This window comes from Nicotiana tomentosiformis, chromosome 2 (genome assembly GCF_000390325.3).
Source record: "Nicotiana tomentosiformis chromosome 2, ASM39032v3, whole genome shotgun sequence".
Classification (NCBI taxonomy): domain Eukaryota; kingdom Viridiplantae; phylum Streptophyta; class Magnoliopsida; order Solanales; family Solanaceae; genus Nicotiana; species Nicotiana tomentosiformis.
In genome coordinates this window covers 72,841,807-72,860,592 of record NC_090813.1, presented here as the reverse complement: position 1 = coordinate 72,860,592, position 18,786 = coordinate 72,841,807, and the positions used below count along the sequence as shown (strand labels likewise).

The following is an 18,786-nucleotide window of genomic DNA, read 5'->3' as shown; positions in this document are numbered from 1 at the left end:
GCTTAATGACATATTCAATGACATATTTTTCTTCACTTTAATGCCTATATAAAGGCCTTGTAATAGATAGAAAAATACACACAATTGAAGAAGAAAATCTCTTTCTTCTCTCTATCTCCATTTCTTGTTCATGTTTTACTAAATTGCTTTTATTTCATAACAACATATCTTGTTCATGTTTTACTAAGTTACTTTTATTTTATAACAATATCAAATTTGATATCAAAGGTTACTCAGTTTTTCTTTATCATTCGAAAAGAAAGTGTGTGACAAGATACTTCTCTTTACTATAAGAGAAATTATTCCAAAGAAGCAATGGGTGTTTATATTTTTTTACTCAAATGGGAGAATTATCAATGAAAGCAAAAGACAAGTTACCTCACCTTCGTGTTCTGTCATCGATTATCAACGAGAAGATGGACGCTTGGATAATATTTTGTTGAATAGAAAATTAAATTCATTTAAAAATATTTAATGTTTACGTTGGATCAATCAGAGAAATAATCAACATTTAGTATTATAATTAATTTCAAGCCTTCATTCTAACCTTGATTAGTGCACCACTTGCACTTCCCCAAATCCAAAAGTTAAAAAACAAATAAAAACAAATACAAAGAATAGGACCCACCTCATATATTTACATGACTATAGTCAGCTTTCAATTTCAAGTAGGGCCCTTTAAGTCAATGGCAAACATTGAAACTTATTTCGCAGTTTTTTATTTATCTCCCTTGGTCTAAAGTCTAAACTCCAATGATCAATCACCAATAGCCTGGTACCAGTTGGACTTTCACTCCCACCGCCCTTCACCGCCGCGTAACAGTAACACCACTTAAAGCCGCCGCTGCCTCCCCGCACTAAAGAAGTTACCGGCATTCGTGTCGTTGTATCACTCACGTGCCGATGTAGCGCGTGTATAACTGACTCTCAGTTTGCAACAAAACATTTCTTACCAAACTAAAGAAAGTAACAAAGTGATGCAAAAATGCCAAACTTCTCTCTTAAAACCTCTCTCTCATTCTTCAACTCTTTCTCTCCCCCTACCCCACCTACCCCATTCCCCCTAATGCCCTTGTTCTGAAGCTTCTCTTATTAAAGTTCACCTTAACTCAACTGGTTTTTTTCTCTCTCTAGAAAAAAACAGACGCATCAATGGAAACCTTAGCAAAACCTCAAGAATTTAGAAACCCATGTCTTATTTCATCCCCAGATAGCCATAGCTCCAACAGTTCAAGCTGTAGCAATAGCGGCAACTCCAATGGTCTTCACCACCGCTACCCTACACCGCCCACCACCCCAACACCTGCTACTCCGCCAGCACTACCACCACAACTACCCATCACCAGATCCGAACCCAACAACCCGTACCCGACTACCTTCGTCCAAGCTGATGCTTCCTCTTTCAAACAGGTAGTTCAAATGCTTACTGGGTCCTCTGAAACCGCCAAGGTTGCAGCTACTCCGGGTCGGGCTGAGCCTGTTAGACATCATATCCCGCCCATTAAAACCGGGCCCAAGAAGGAGAAATCCAGTTCAAAGCTGTATGAGAGAAGGAACAGCATGAAGAACTTCAAAATCAGCCCATTGGGCCCTGGGGTTGTGAATAAATCCGTTTTCTCTACTGGGTTTTCGGGTTCCCCGAGAACTGCGACGCCGGAGATTTTGTCGCCGAGCATTCTTGATTTTCCATCGCTGGTGCTTAGTCCGGTTACTCCTCTCATACACGACCCGTTTAACCGGTCACCGCACAGTGGTGGTGTCAGTGTGAGTAGTGAGAATTTGGATTTGGATGCAGAAGAGAAAGCAATTGCAAAAAAAGGGTTCTTTTTGCATCCGTCGCCGGCGACTACTCCGAGGGAATCGGAGCCCCGACTTTTGCCTTTGTTTCCGGTGACTTCCCCTAGAGTCTCAGGTTCCTCTAATTCTGATTCTTAAATGTGCTTTCTTTTTTTTTCCCCCCTTTTTTCTATTTTTGAGCTTCATCTTATGTATGATTTCATATATAACCAACATAGAATGTGATCTGGAATCAAGGTGGAAGCCAGATGTTGTCATATATTTGTGTTGGACAATTTGGAGAAATGAGAAAAAAAATATATGAAATGGGCAGCAACCTTTTACTTCTACACTGTAAAAATTTGATTTTTTTTTTTTGATATTGCCCTTATGTACTTCTGCATTCAAGTTATTTTTGTTCTCGTATTTGGTATAATCAGGAGGTCATTATAATTCATTTGGTGGAAGACCGAGTAAATGATAGGAGTATTTGAATTGCAACTTTTGGCCATAAAAATTTTTCTTTATAATTTTTAGCTTCTTTAGGAGTTCACATGAGTGAACAGTAAGGAGAGAGGGTGCTATCAATGGGGATTAGCAAAGGGGCCTAGCTGTCGACGGTAGAGTAGAGGAAAGGGCAAGGAATCTTGACTCTTTCGTTGTCCACGATAACAATTGGTTAAAGATGCCAAGAAAAGAGGCAGTGTCTTTGTGTACAATGCTTCTATTGTAAGCATTGAGTTATTTCTCTTGTCTTGTAATATGATCAATTTGTTAACATAAGATATTTGGGATATATGAAGCCTGTGTAATAGTAGCAGTTTCAAGCCCCAGGAAAAAAGAATTTCTTTGTATAAACTATAAAGCGCTTTATCTTATTTTGTATATTTACTTGGTATGATTTCAAATTAGTCGGACCACAGAGTTGTTTATAGCCTAAAGAAAAAAAGCATGATAGCCCATTGACATCTTTTAAGTTGTAAAAGAAAATATTAAAAAGGTATTAACTTTTGCTCTAACTAAAGTAGGGTGAAAAGATTCAAACTTTAGCTTTTTTTTGGATCATTATGCTTTGAGATGCTCAAGGATTGATTCAATGATCAAACATTTATCCATCAGCCTTTGGAGCTGTGTGTACAAGTTATCAAGGAAGATAAAAAAAGAAATTATAAAATGCTTAAAGAAGTAGATTATAGGACCTGTTCAAGTTACACTAGGATAAGTTTAAGGAGTAGAAATTTTGTAGAAAGTCTGATTGTACTATTGTACTATTTTACCTAGAAAAGTTACACTGATGTGTTGTAACTTCTAAGGGTAAATAATGCGAAGGCAATAACATGGCGAACTACTTGCAGTTTACCAATAACTTAAAAACCCTTCACAGCTCCTAGATTCCGAGTTGGTGCTTTCTATCATTTTCTTTACTATTTCCTGCGTGATCTGTATTTACTACTAAAGTTTAGTGCTTGTTTCTCCTTTGTTCCCCAGTATGTCCCTTGAAGGTCAACTAGTCATCACTACTGATTGAGAAAAATAGTAGTCTGTCTGCCTCAACTTATATGACTGTACTTTGACTAAACACGTATAGTTTTTAAAAAAAGAGAAGATTTTGTAGGCCTTAACATTTGTATGATTATAAGATTTTTAAAACTTGTGATAATTATAAAAGTTTGTAATTGTTTCATAATTTAGAAAGGTATAATTCATTTTGGAATGGATTACTAAAGAAAGTGCATGAAACAGGGGAGTATCAATTTCAATTGCTTTTAGGGATGAAAAGTCTTGCACAATAATTGCAATTTGCTGGTAAGAAGAAGCTAGATATTGAATTCTAAGTATGTAGTTATAGATTACAGGTATTGATGACCTAAAGGGCAAACAGTCTCAGCCACAGGAATTATTTAATATAAAGTGGTGTTGCAAGGAAAAAAATATAGGGTCCACCAAAATGAAGACTAAAACCTAAAAGAGAGAAAATAATTATTCAGCTGAGTATCCAAAGTCAAGACCACTTTTAATGCTCACTTTGAATTGCTCTCTTCTCTATCCTAGAGTCTCCTTTTTTGATGGTAAAAAAAGAGACATGAGAAAGTGGGGGGTGGGACTTGTCATTATGAGAGGAAAGGGGAAGTAAAAGGAAAAAAAAAAAAGCAGGGAAATGAGCAGAAAGTAGGGAGAAAGCAAAGCCAGAAACCATGGGTTTTTTTCTTTGAGGTGGGGAAGTGTTTGTTTCCACTGATTGTTTTTCGTTTGTTTTCTGTTTTGTTTGCTTGTTTCTTGGTCTATGTGGGTATGATTTAGTATCCTAAGTTGGTGAGTCATTGAATGGAAACTTGAGAGTTACATGTGCACTGTTTTTGTCACCCTTTGGTTTTGCCAATCATTTTTGATGAGTTTGTTTTGTTGGTAAGAGATTCCAATTTTCAACTATTAACATTTAATCCGTCATTGTTGACTATTCACGATATTAGTTTAATTTTCTTGAATAAAAATGAAAATATAAAAAGAAAGAGAAGCTCTATCGTAGCATGACATTTTTGACTTTAGAAAGACATGGTGATGGTAGACCCTGTCAATTGTCGCTATATTCAGTTGGGTTGACGCAATTAATCTTCACGTTTCTGAACCTTACACGAAGTTGGTTCCATCTCTAGTACGGCGTGGATATTTACTATGTCTAGTTTCTTGTGTTTGATTAACTTTGACATTTTGTGCAAATATGTTTGAAATTTAATGCAAATATTTTCTATGATGACTTTTTACTTTAGTTCTATACTTCTCTATGTAACATACGTGTGGCAAATTGGTTATAAGGGAAGTGAAGGGATGGGAAGGTAACGTGGAAAATTCGTCATATGGTTAGGTGATTCTTCTAATTTGTTTTTTAAGTTTTGGTCGAAAAAATTACTCTCTAGTTGTGCATTAGATAAAGATCTAATATACTCAATAGATTAGTCTGAGGTATTTTTGAATTATTCCGGGCTTAAATTGCCACGAGCACGACCTTTACAAAAAATAAAAAATAAAAAAATTCTAGCATACCTAGCTTTATGGTTCTTCCATTGGGGAGAGGAAATAATTTCTATTAACCCGCTAACTTTCCTCTTTTATCTCCTACTCTTTCGTACCTCTCTATCCTCTTTCTTTTTTTCCTCGGCCAAATTAGTTCATAGGAAAAGAGTGTAAATCGAACTTTTAATGTAGCCATTTGAATTGTGGTTTATTGGACATCACCTGTATTACATGTTGACTTTGGCAAGTGGCACCCAATATGGATTTTCTGCTTCACATCGTGAGTCTAAAGAAATATTCATTATGAGCACCTAGGCTCGCCAAATATGATAGGATTTTTTGAAAAAAAAAAAATTATTTGGTACGATGGTGACGGAGAGAGAGTTGTGGTGCAAAATGAAAGAGATTTTTAGTGCTAAAATCATGTGGCATGTGCACAAATATAAGTTAATTGGCAAAGTTTCAAATATGAAAAGGCATTCCTGACATTTAATGTCAATATGGCCTTCGAGGGTGTTAGATATGGTTGTTTATAATAGAAGTATTAACCGAAATAGCCAACCCTAATATCTTAAACAAAAAATAACCAATATATAATTTATACATAGCAGCAAAAAAAACAACATTTAATCTGGCCGGTCATTTGTGTAACAATCCCTTTATAATAAATATTTCACATTTCAAATAAGCAAGTAATTTTAAAAGCAATTTTTTTTTCTTCAAAAGATGTCCTTTCGACCAAAAGGAATCATGAGTAAAGAAAAGCTTTAGCATGGACCTATCTGTGATCCCCTTTACAGGCATTAGGCATACATGTCGTTGGTCCAACACTTTATACTCGCATTTGATATATCCATCAAATTAAGTAATTTAGTCGTATCAGTTAAAACTTATCGTAAGAATATATATATATATATATCGTTGGGGCATAATTCAGTGATGAATATGTAAATAAAAGACACATGGGAGTATGCTTTTGCCCTTATCTAGTCCAAATTTTAGAATTTTCATAAGAGCAAATACTTTCAAAAAGTGCAAAACAAGATGTCACGCTTTTCTCTTTTATCTGTTGCGTGATACTTTAGTAAATAAAGGCACGAAAAGAGAAGGTTATTCAATGTTCAGTTAGTTGTTTGTTGATATCGTCAACTAAAGAAAATAGGGACTTTGGTCTTCATCCTTGATAATTGAGGGTCTCAATCAATATTTTGTAGCTATTAATAGCTTTAACGGTTCAAATTTTCAACTGAATACTAACCAATGGAAAGAAAAATAAATATACAAACAAGGTTTTAGGGTGTGCTTGCTAGGAAGGAAAAATACTTTTCCGAAAACTATTATATTTTGGTTATCTTGATATGCTCAACTTTTTTTTTAAGGATAATTTATTACACTAAATTTGGAAAAGCTAACTTAAACTTTTTATGGACGTAAATTACTTTTTATCATAAGTTCTTAATCCATACACCTTATTTCCATCATAACTATTAAAGTAGTACTAGTAATTTTCAATCTTTTTTAGTCGTGAAGGTATTCCAACCAGCTTATCTATTCCACCAGTCTGTAATTATTGTTAATCTTACCAATTAATAGTAACGGGTCACGAGTTTTCACCAGAGACCAGTCACAATTATCACCTATCTTTTAACTACGCAAATCATTTTCCAGATCAGTTCCTATTTCATAATTCATACGAACCATGCCATTACTAGTTACTTCAACCAACATCTTTTCTTGTTTTACATTTTAATACATATTGTGACGAGTTAATTCTTAGTTGCAATGCATAAGTCTTCTTCTTTCCGTTGTTTTCTTCTGATTCATAAATCATACGTCAAACGGATTAGATTGTTTTGTTATTTTCAACATTTGAAAAAATGTGGGGCGGGGGTTCATGCAACTTGCAATAATTCAAAGTGAATTCAAAAGATAAGCTAATTGACTTTGTCTTAATCCTAAAGCAGCTTGTGCTTTACCCCCGAGATTTTTTTTTTCCCTTTAAAAAGTGGTCTAGAATCTAGATATTTCTAGTTTAAAAAATTATCCAAAATTTGACAATTTAAATCTTGACTTCAAAGCCGTGCAGCATTTGAAATGTAAAAATATTTTTTAGAAAATAGTCAATTCGTTTAGACAATAGAGTTTCTTACATGTAAGAGAATTTCTTTTTTAAAACCACAGGTTGATGCTAATTTTCCCAAAAAATTAGTCCACAGCCAAAATTTAAAATCACGATTATTCAAAGCATGTTGTGCATGTACTTCTCTTCTTGATTTAACACATGAATGTAGGACTCAATCCAATCTTTCCTTGTTAAATTGGGTTAGTAGGGAATACAACTTTAGCTGCACCGTCCCTCTCCTTTCTAAATTTTCTTTTAACAAAATATTTTATTATAAAAAATATTTTAATTTATTTGTATTATATTTAGGGTCAACAACAACAACATATCGAGTATATTCCCGCAATATGGAGTCTGGGAGAGTAGTATGTACTGAGACCTTATCCCTACATCACAAAGATAGAGAAATTATTTCCGATAGATCCTAGGCTCAAGAAAAATAATTCACATCACATTTGAAAAGAACAACACTGAAGAAGCCATATTAAAAATAATAAATGCAAGAACAGTAACAACAACAATAAAAAAAAAAAAAATAATAACAAAGCAACATAGAAGAAAACCGACACAAGGGAAACAATCGGTAGTAAGTAATAAAAATCGAAGTCATTCATACTATTATTAATATTAATTAGCAATAAATTCGTATTTGTCGTTGACAATAAAGTGAGAAGTCAGAAACACGAAAATCCTTTTTTTATTTTTTTTAATTTAAACCAATCGAACCAAACTTATGGTGGTCGCATTGAAGCTTACATCTACAAAATGAAAAATCCTCAATTCAACAACAACAACCCAGTATAATCCCACTTGTGGGGTCTGGGGAGAATAATGTATGATCTTACCTCTACCCTGAGGTAGAGAGACTGTTTTCGATAGACCCTCGGCTTCCTCCTTCCAAAAACTCCCCATCTTACTCTTGGGGTGATTTGAACTCACAACCTGTTGGTTGAAAGTGAAGGGTCCTCACCACTGGAGCAACCACTCTCATCGTTTAAAACCATGAATTCAAACAATAGAAAATCAAACCTAATAATCGGAATGCATGCAACTGATCCGTTTAAAAGGATGCCCTCGCATTTTTCATCTCAATCCAAAACTAGATGTCATATCACGGTATGTTGTACTAAACTTTGGGCCTTCGGTCTTAATCTTTTTTTTTGTGTGTGTAGAAATTCAAAAATAGGCGATTTACAAGTGGCAATTTAAAAATGAGATTTTTACTTAGTTATATTATATTAGAAACTTATTTACTTATACTCTTTATGTTTTGCAGTTTTTAATAACTATCTAGGTTTTTCTTTCTAATTATATACATTGCTTCTTAAAAGGCTCCCACCCTATTGTTAGTGTCTTCAATTAAGGGATCAATTACATCCTTTCCTTTTTTTTTCCCTCTCATCTTCTTTTTCTTTTAAAAAAAAAAATCAAAATGCCTTAATTCTACGCCGAGAATCTCCATCTTCTCTCTTTCCACCATTGACGCCGGCTTTATATTATTAAAAAATATTCATAAATTGTATGATAATTGTATCATAATTGTATTTGAACAGTATCATATACATCAATGCTTAAAACATAAATGTATCATACTTGTATCACAATTATATCTAACTTGTATCTGGTACATTAATACCCAAAATAATACATGATACAATACTAATAAATTAATATACAATTATCAAATTTTTGATACAAACTGTGAAATTCGTCACGAACTCACAACTGCTCGTAATAATATACAATGAATATATAATTATCATACATTTGTAATCCAATTCCTGCAACAATTATGATACATATAGAATTATAATATAATCGCATTAATATTGTATCGGGTGTTGTTTTGGGTATTGATGTATCATATACAAGTCACATACAATAACGATTTTAGAAAGAAAAAAAATAATATACAAAACTTACCCACAACTTGATTCTAGAGCAATATTCCAAAATTTGTCTGCATTGTATCAATCAGAAATAGAGATTTTAGATAAACAAGTTTTTGAACAACAGTGAGTAAGCGAGATTTCTTACCATGGGTAAGAATAATTTTATGTAATTGTTAAGAAAAAGAGAAAATATTTTTATAATCCTTTGAAAAAGAAAATAATCTTAAATGTGTGTGTGGGTGGGGGGGGGGGGGGGGGATGTTATTGGAAATGAGGTTGGGTGTCATGTAATTGATAGGCTAGATTTAAGGGATCTTGAATTTCTTCTTTTTTATGATTTTGTATATAACTAGTAAATATAGATATAAAAAATAATTAATAAGGAACCTAAATAAATATGGTAAATAAGTTTCTAGTAAAGTATAGCCAGGTAAAAATCCCTTGAAAAATAGGCACAATTTCAAAAGTAATCGAAATATAGCCACTTTTCATGTAAAGATAAATCTGAACGAAAACACTATTCAAAATCCGGAAAATATTCCAGCATAATATACTGGAATTCCAGTATAATATTCCGGTCCAGCATAATATGATGAAAGTTCATACACAGCTGTTCCAATCTCCAGTATATTATGCTGGAATTTTCTACGTGTTGGAGTTCTAGCATAATATGTTGGAAGTTCATACACGGGTGCACCAATCTCCAGTATATTATGTTGGACCGGTTCGTATTGCAGCAAAATAGTGACTATTTTTCAATGACTTTGCAAACGCTGGCTATTTTTGAATTACCAGTCCGAAAACTGGCTAGCCCGTGATATTTTTACTCTTATTAGGAGAAAACTACACGTTTGATCATTTTTAAGCTAGCATTTAAGAAAATGATATTACTTTTTGATTATTTCATTAATAGCAATTTTTTTTACGTTATGCCCACAATTAATGATTTAACAGTACCACAAATCGTGTAATAGATGTTTGTTCTTATTTATGTCTTCACATTCTCTATCCTAAATTTATATTCTAAATCTCCAAATTCAGCCGGCTCTTTCGATGTTTCAAATATCTCAAACCTAACATGTCAGAAAAGCTTAAAAACACTCTTCTATAATGAAATCCATGATTTTTCAGAGTGGCAGGTGAGAAAGAAGTAACTCAAAAGTGGGATTGAGATGAAGACTGGTGGTGGTGTGGATGCAGGAGACATAGTGAAGTAAGGGTGGCATGTGGGCCGGTTAGGACCGGGACCGGCCCAGGACAGCAAGCCCATATGGGCGGTGGGCCTAAACGGTCCTAACCGGATAGGATCGGGACCGTGGGGAGGTGGGCTGGGTAGTGGGCCGGTCCTATAGGGGAGGCCCACGAGACCGGGATCGTTTGGGATCGGGACCGGGACCGGCTGAGAATTGGGTCGGTTCAAGCGGTCCTAAACGGACCTATCCGGTCTCAACGGATAATTCTTTTTTTAAAAAAAATTTGACCGTTTGGCCATTTAAAAACTAGCTGTTTGTTCTGCCAAAATAGCTGGCTATTTTGCAAAATAGCCATTTAACCCCCCAAACTTTGTTTTAACCCCAAACTTTTTATAATTATACTTTTTCCCTATTTTCAACTATAAAATACCCCCTCATTCTTTCATTTTTCTCACAAAATCATCAATCTCTCTCTAATATTCTTCTATAATTGCTTACTTAATTGTTACATTTTGTGCAAAATTGTGAAGTTGGTGAATTGAAGTATTCAAGTCTTCAATGATAATTAATTTTCAACAAGTTGTTCGTCAATTCGGTAAACTCGTTCCAACTCTTAAGTTTTAATATTATAGTTTTGTTTGATTTATTTACTATGCTTGATTAATTAAGATGGCTTATTCCTTAAAAAAATATTTAGTAAAAATAAGGAAAAATCCAAGAGTGGTGAATCTAGTGGCCAATCTGTTCTTCCTCCACTTCCCCCGACTCCCCGACCCAAACCTGTTACCCGTCCTACACCTCCTATTCTTGATAACGATAATAGTTTATTATAATTTATCGAGAGTCAATTTTGTCATAATATTGCACCCAGTGAACAATTAAACCATGAATATATGAATGCTCTTTATGGTAATCCAACTATTGATGAAAATGATGATGAAGAAATAGATTTTGATGAAACGCAACCGGATGATGATACACCCACTAGTCCTACTCCTTAAGTTAACCCAACTAATAATAATCCAAATGATGCCCCGTCTGACCCTCTTGTTACTGCCCCTACTTTTTCTAGACAACCTTCTAAACGGGCAGAAACATCTCTTGTTTGGCCATTTTTTACTCAACTAAGAGAAAAAAATAGGGCTAAGTGTAAAACTTGTGGCAAAGAGTTAGTTTTTAAATATGTTGGAAGTCGGGGGGGGGACAGGAAGGGGGGAGGGAGAACTTTGGCTAGACACATAATGAAACATCCTCAAGATAGAGTGAGATATCTTCGTCTGAAAGTTTTGGCCGAGGGAAAAAGTCTACCTACTCCTAGTCAGGTTGACCCTAGTACCGGTTCAAATCAATTTCAACCGGGAATTAACATTGTTACCGGTGGTATTTTATATTATGATCTAAAAAAAGATCGGAAAGAGTTGGCAAAAATGATAACTGTTATGTGTTTACCCTATAATTTTCCTTTTGACCCTAACTTTGTGCATTATATTAGAAAAGTTTATAATCCTACTTATAAAGGTTTTCCTCGCACAACCGTAAAGAGCGATATTTATAAATATAAACATGAATATGAATAATATTTGCGCTTTTTATTTACTCATATAAATTATCGTGTTGCTATTACAACTGATATTGGTAGAAGTGGTAATGACTGTGATTACCTTACTGTTACCAGTCATTGGATTGATGAGGATTGGATAATGCAAAAGCGCATTATTGCTTATAGAATAATTAATTCACGTCACACAAGGCAGTTTATTTCTAGCACGATTACGGATATTTGTAGATATTTTTGCATTAATGATAAAATAATATCAGTTTCAATGGATAATGCTACTAGTAACACAAATGTTGTAGCCTTTCTTACCACTACACTAAGTCCTGCATTTAGTAATATTTTTTATGTTAGATGTATTTGTCATATTTACCATTTAATTGTGGGTGATGGTATGCGAATTTTAAATATTGAAATTGAAAAGGTTAAAATGGTTCTTAATTGGCTTTTTTATTCAAACCGTAGAAGTAGACTTAGAGAATATTTTAAAAGATGCGATGAATTTGGCCTAAGAGAAAGAAAGGTTCCTAAACCTTGCCCGACTAGATGGAATTACATGTATAAAAGTTTGGATGTTGCATATGAATATAGAAACCCCATAAACTCAATATTTAATGCACATGTAAGTGATGATGATGAGCACCTTACAAATGGGGATTGGGCTAATGTTAAAATACTTGTAGATTTTTTAGAAAAAATTCATATTGTTACAAATAAATTTTCTGGGTAATATTATCCCACTATTTCTAACTATTTAGTTTATATTGCAGAACTTGCAAATTTGTTTGCTCATTTTTCAGAGGGTGGGGAAATTTATAAACTTGCTATTGATTCTATGAGAAAAAAGTTTAAAAAATATTTTTTCCCTATTCCCTCTATTTATGATGTTTCTGCTTTGTTAAATCCTTGTATGAAATTAGGAGGTCCTCATTTTTTGTATGAAACTGTTTATAATGGTTTAGCACTTGAAGATGAGGAATTGTCTCAACTTTCGGAAGCAATAGCCTCAATTAGAATAAATGCTCAAACTATTTTTAATACTTATCAAGTTGCATTAAATCATGCTAGACCAAATGTTCCAACTCCTTCTTCTTCTGATTCTCAATCATCTAAAAGAACTGCGGGAGTAAGAGCACTTAGTGCTTGGGCGGGGTTTAGGGGTTCTCAAGGTTCTAGTAGTAGTGATTTTTCATAACTAAATGAGCTTGAAGTTTATTTTTCGCAGGGAATTGAGGAAGTGAATCCCGACGGCTCTTTTAATCTTTTGGAATGGTGGAAGGACAAAGAAAAACACTTTCCGGTTCTTTCAAGGATGGCCCGAGATATTTTAACTATTCAAGTTTCAACAGTGGCATCAGAAAGCGCTTTCAGTCAAGCAAGACTTCAACTCGGTGATTATAAAGCGTCTATGAGAGAGAGCTTGGAAAAATCAGTACTTTTCAGAGATTGGATCCGATCAGAAAGAAGAAATTTTGGACTTGCTGAATCACAACCAGAGGTAGACGAAGCTTACGAAGAAATGCTAGCTGAACTTGCGGAGGATGATGCTTCGCCTGGAAGCGGTGATGACCAAGCTTCTTTTCCGCCACCACCAATGGAAATTCCTTCGGACCTTGAAGGATTTATGAAATTTGTAAGAGATACCATGTAAATTAATATGTAACTTATATTTTGGCACATCTTGATTAGTTCCTTTTTCTTCTCAATGGTGGTATTAGCACCTTGTTGTGCTCATTTCATAGGGGGGAGGAAGACTAAGAAAGATATTGCCATAATTTTAATGCTATAATAAAATTATAACGCATTGCTTTGAATATCTCTTTAAAATATTTTTGTCTTTTTATATACTATACTATACTATACTATATTATATATACATCTTACTATATATATATATAGTAAGATGTATATATATAGTTTATCTTAAGATGTACACTATCGAATATGGCTTATATATATATATATATATATATATATCTTAAGATGTATATAATATAATTTACAAATTGCCTTAGATATTTTTATTACCATTTTTTTCTCTAACTTGTATAAAAAAAAATTAAAAAATTAGAAAGTATCCGTTGGGCTCACTTAGGCCCGCTTAGACCCGGAACCGGTCCATTTAACCCGGGACCGTTAGTTCGTGGTCCCGGTCCCGATCCGGTTCCAACAAGAAGCCCGCGAAGCCCGAAACCGCTTAGGACCGGCCCGCCTAGGAACGGTTCACTTAGGATCGGACCACTTAGGACCGGGCCCGTGAAGCCCACTTAGGATCGGGCCCGGCCCACATGCCACCCTTATAGTGAAGTGGGGATTCAGTGGAGAAAGCGAAGGTGGAATGGAAGACTGAAATTATTAATATATGAGATGTATATGATGCGTATTACGTATAATAATATACATATATATACAAGTTATACCACATATATTTCCTATATATAAAATGTACTATTTATATATATGATGTGTATATTTAATAATATATATGGTATTTGCATAGTTATATTTATGCAACAAAAGTACATCAAATAGATTACAAAATTTCACACATTCCGAATGTATGTCGTGTATATTCCTCATGTATTTGGCGAATACATGGTTAAAGAACTATGTATTTTGCATATCCGAAATAATATAATACAATATACCAATAATAATTAATAAAATACTTCATCATATACTTAATTAGATAATTATATATATATATATATATATATATATATATATATATATATATATATAGAGAGAGAGAGAGAGACACACACACACACACCATTTATATACAACAACAACAACAACAACGACCCAGTAAAATCTCACTAGTGGGGTGTGGGGAGGGTAGTGTGTATGCGGACCTTACCCCTACCCGAGGAGTAGAGAGACTGTTTCCGAAAGACCCTCGGCTCAAGAAAAAGAAAAGAAAAGAAAAAAAAAGAGAAAAGAGACAATATCAGTACCACCAAGAGATACCATAAGAAAAAACTAACAACATCATGAAAGTCAGAAAACAGGTGCAGAGCAAGAGCGGTAACTATTAAATAGAGTCGGCTCTATGAAAAACGAAAGAGTAGTAAGACACAACATTGCCACTAGCTGTCTCAGACTAAAAACCTACCAAGCCAGCCTCACAAATGTACGAACTAAGGAAAGACTCAACTACCTTCTAACCTACAACCCTAATACTCGACCTCCACAGTTCCCTATCAAGGGCCATGTCCTTGGAAATCTGAAGCCTCGCCATGTCCTGCCTGATTACCTCTTCCCAATACTTCTTAGGCCGCCCTCTACCTCTTCTCGAGCCTTCCAAGGCCAGCCACTCACACCTCCTTACCGGAGCGTCTGGGCTTCTCCTCTGAACGTGCCCGAACCATTTAAACCTCACTTTCCACATCTTGTTATCAATGGGAGCCACCCCCACCTTCTCCCGAATATCATCATTCCTAATCTTATCCATTCTAGTGTGCCTGCACATCCACCTCAACATCCTCATCTCTGCTACTTTTATCTTTTGGATATGTGAGTTCTTAACATGCCAACACTCAACCCCATATATCATGGTCGGTCTAACCACCGCTCTATAAAACTTACCTTTGAGTAATGGTGGCACTCTCTTGTCATACAGGACTCCAGATGCTAACCTACACTTCATCCACCCCACTCTAATACGGTATGGAACATCCTCGTCGATCTCCCCTCCCCCTTGGATAACTGACCCAAGGTACTTGAAACTGCCTCTACTCGGGATGACATGTGATTCAAGCCTCACATCCACGTCCATTTCCCTCGACTCAGTGCTAAATTTTCACTCCAGGTATTCCGTTTTTGTCCTACTTAGCTTGAAACCCTTAGACTCAAGAGTTAGTCTCCAGGACTCCAGCCTCTCGTTAACATTGGCTCGCGACTCATCAATCAGAACTATGTCATCATCGAATAACATACACCATGGCACCTCCCCTTGAATATGATGTGTTAACGCGTCCATCAACAGGGCAAATAAGAACGGGCTGAGCGCAGAACCTTGGTGCAAACCCATAACAACCGAAAAATGCATAGAGTCACCTCCTACTGTCCTAACCCGAGTCTTAGCCCCATCATACCTGTCCTTAATCTCCCTAATGTAGGCAACCGGAATACCTTTAGCCTCCAGGCATCTCCAGAGAACTTCTCTAGGAACCTTGTCATACGCTTTCTCCAGATCAATAAACACCATGTGTAGATCCTTCTTCCTCTCCCTATACTGTTCCACCAGTCTCCTAATAAGGTGTATAGCTTCCGTAGTAGAACGACCCGGCATGAACCCAAACTGGTTGTCAGATATAGACACCGACCTCCTCACCCTTGCTTCAACCACCCTCTCCCAAACTTTCATGATATGGCTTAGTAATTTGATACTCATATAATTGTTACAACTCTGGATATCACCTTTTATCTTATACAACGAAACCACCGTACTCCACCTCTACTCATCTGGAATCCTCTTCATCCTAAAAATAACATTAAACAGCCCCGTCAGCCACTCCAAGCCTACTCTATCCACACACTTCCAAAATTCAACAGGAATTTCGTCTTGCCCGCTCGCTCTGCCACTTCTCATCGTACGCATATCTCCCACGACCTCTTCAACCTCTATGTGCCCGCAGTACCCAAAGGCACGGTGACTCTCGGGATACTCCAGTTCACCTAGCACAATATCTCGATCCCTTTCTTCATTAAGAAGTTTATGAAAGTAAGTCTGCCATCTCCTCTTTATCTGGGCATCTTCCATCAATACTCTACCATCTTCGTCCTTGATGCATCTCACTTGGTCCAAATCCTGAGCCTTCCTCTCTCTCGTCTTGGCCAGCCGGAATACCTTCTTCTCCCCCAGTTCCTCGTATATAGGATCATAAGCCACGGTCTTAGCCTCCGTGACCGCCAACTTAGCTTCCTTCCTAGCTACCTTATACCTCTCCATGTAGGCTCGCCTCTCCTCCTCACTTATTCTCCCTAATAACTTCAAGTACGCCGCCTTCTTCGCTTCCACTTTACCTTGGACCACTTCATTCTACAACCATTCTGCTTTGTTCCCTCCAGAGACGCCCGCCGAGACTCCTAACACCTCTCTTGCAACCTCCCTTATACAGTGTGCTGTCGTCGACCACATAGTGCTCGTGTCCCCACTACTCCTCCAGGCTCCCACAGTCGACAATCGCCCCTCCAACTCCTGGGCTTTATCCTTAGTCAAGACTCCCCACCTGATTCTCGGTCCTCCTCGGACAGACCTTTTCCTTCTCTTTAACATAATACCAACATCCATCACCAAGAGCCTATGCTGCATGGTGAGTATCTCACCCGGAATAACCTTGAAATCCTTACACATCAATCTGTCACACTTCCGGAGGAGGAGATAGTCAATCTGAGTCTTTGCCATCACGTTTTGAAAAGTCGCCAAATGTTCATCCCTCTTCGGAAAGCTAGAGTTCGCAATCACCAACCCAAATGCCTTAGCAAAGTCCAACAGCGAAGTACCTCCTCCGTTCCTCTCCCCAAAACCGAAGCCTCTATGAACCTCACCATAGCCCCCAGCGGTCGACCCGATATGACCATTGAAATACCCTCATATGAATAGCCTCTCATCAGGTGGAACCTGGTGCACAATCTCATCTAACCCCCCTCCCCGTTTAACCCCCTCATCCAAGCCCGCGTGCGGTGCGTAAGCGCTAACGATGTTAAGGGTGCACTCTCCAACCACCAACTTAATAGCCATCAATCTATCATTCACCCGTTTAACCTCAACCATAGACTCTCTAAGATCCCCATCCACCAAGATACCCACTATATTCTTACCCTTCCGGACTCCGGAGTACCAAAGCTTATAACCGTCTGCATCCCTCGCCCTCGACCCTATCCACCTAGTCTCCTAGACACACGCTATATTGACCCTCCTCCTCCGGAGGATCTTTGCCAAATCTATAGACTTACTCGTCAATGTACCTACGTTCCATGACCCAATTCTCAACCTACAGGCACCCCTATTCCCCTTACCTCCCTTGCTTCCCGACCCACCCCCTAACCCGTTCCCCACCTTCCGCCCCACCCCCCGCTCCTCCCGAGGACATGACCTCACTCGACCATCCCTGACCATAGCCACTACACCTACAGTAGACTAAGGGAAATCACTAACACACACTACGCAACAAACTAAACTAGAAGAAGACAAGATGCAACTACAGGCACGCTAATACGGTGATTAAACTAATGCAAAATAAGATGGAAATAATTTAACTAACACTACGAAGGAAAACAGAAAAACGGGAGGTACCAACTTTTGTGAGTAGAACCTGGGAATTATCTCGGTATTCACGACAGTGTTGCGGCCACCTAGGCACGTTCACGTCTGACTCCCGCCGCCGCTTGCTGACACTTGTCTGGGCTGCTCTTCATTGTTTGCACATGCACGTCCAGCTCGCTGCCAATAGCCACCGACCCTAACATGAAAAATATGAAAAATACCACGGAGCCAAAACAAATGGGGGGAGGGGCAGTCACCGCTACCAATGGTAAAGCCCTAGTCGTAGCAAAGAAGCACAAAAAGAAAACGAAGAGAAAGGGGGAAACAATGTACGTGGGGGGGCTTACAGTCAGCTAAGATTTAAAAAATAAGAAGAAAAGAAATAGGGGAGAGGGGGCAGATGTTGTTTCCCGACGGTGGTGGTGGTAGCGGCGGGGGGGGGGGGAGGGGATATGGGAGAGAGATAGCGCAGAGAGAGAGAGAGAGAGAGAGAGAGAAAATGGAGGGAGGGGATGGGGCGACAGAGATGGGGCGACATAGATGGGGTGGGTAGAGGCGAGAGAGATGAGGGTGGGGGGAAGGGTTACCAGCTGGTGGGAGTGGTCGCCGGCTGCTTCTTACCGTTGGGCTGGAGCTGGGCAGGGTCTCGTTGTGACCGTTGGGTAGGGAGCGGAGAGAGAAGGATAAAAAGTTGTTCAAGCCCCGGAAGATTAAATATATACCATTTATATATGTTGTATAAATAGTAGACAAGTAGTATATTATACAAATGATATTTATATAACTATAATGTATTCTAAATATATCAGTATACCCTATTATACTAGTAAGATACTACCATGATTTTGGCGAGAGATAAAGCAATTTATTTTACCATATAAGAGATAAAATTATAAAATTTTAGCAAACATGGGAAAAAGATTAAATATCGCAATCACTTATTTTAGGGAGATTACAATTTTTCG

The 18,786-nt window shown here is 37.1% G+C and overlaps 4 protein-coding genes across 4 annotated transcripts; 1 reads left to right on the top strand and 3 right to left on the bottom strand.

Moving 5' to 3' along the window:
- The first annotated feature begins 602 nt into the window (after positions 1-602).
- LOC104109058 (VQ motif-containing protein 4) lies at positions 603-2,126 on the top strand. Its single transcript, XM_009618251.4, has one exon. It carries the CDS (start codon positions 1,153-1,155, stop codon positions 1,933-1,935), a length of 783 nt encoding a protein of 260 aa, XP_009616546.1. The 5' UTR covers positions 603-1,152; the 3' UTR covers positions 1,936-2,126.
- Positions 2,127-14,713: 12,587 nt separating this feature from the next.
- On the bottom strand, positions 14,714-15,919 carry LOC138905062 (uncharacterized). Its single transcript, XM_070193564.1, has 2 exons — positions 15,648-15,919; positions 14,714-15,014 (listed from the first exon to the last, which is right to left on the bottom strand). The coding sequence occupies exons 1-2, from the start codon at positions 15,917-15,919 to the stop codon at positions 14,714-14,716; spliced, it is 573 nt and encodes a 190-aa protein (XP_070049665.1).
- A 90-nt stretch (positions 15,920-16,009) lies between these two features.
- LOC138905061 (uncharacterized) lies at positions 16,010-16,504 on the bottom strand. The gene has a single exon (XM_070193563.1). It carries the CDS (start codon positions 16,502-16,504, stop codon positions 16,010-16,012), a length of 495 nt encoding a protein of 164 aa, XP_070049664.1.
- Positions 16,505-16,594: 90 nt separating this feature from the next.
- On the bottom strand, positions 16,595-16,960 carry LOC138905060 (uncharacterized). The gene has a single exon (XM_070193562.1). The coding sequence runs from the start codon at positions 16,958-16,960 to the stop codon at positions 16,595-16,597; it is 366 nt and encodes a 121-aa protein (XP_070049663.1).
- Positions 16,961-18,786: the final 1,826 nt, after the last annotated feature.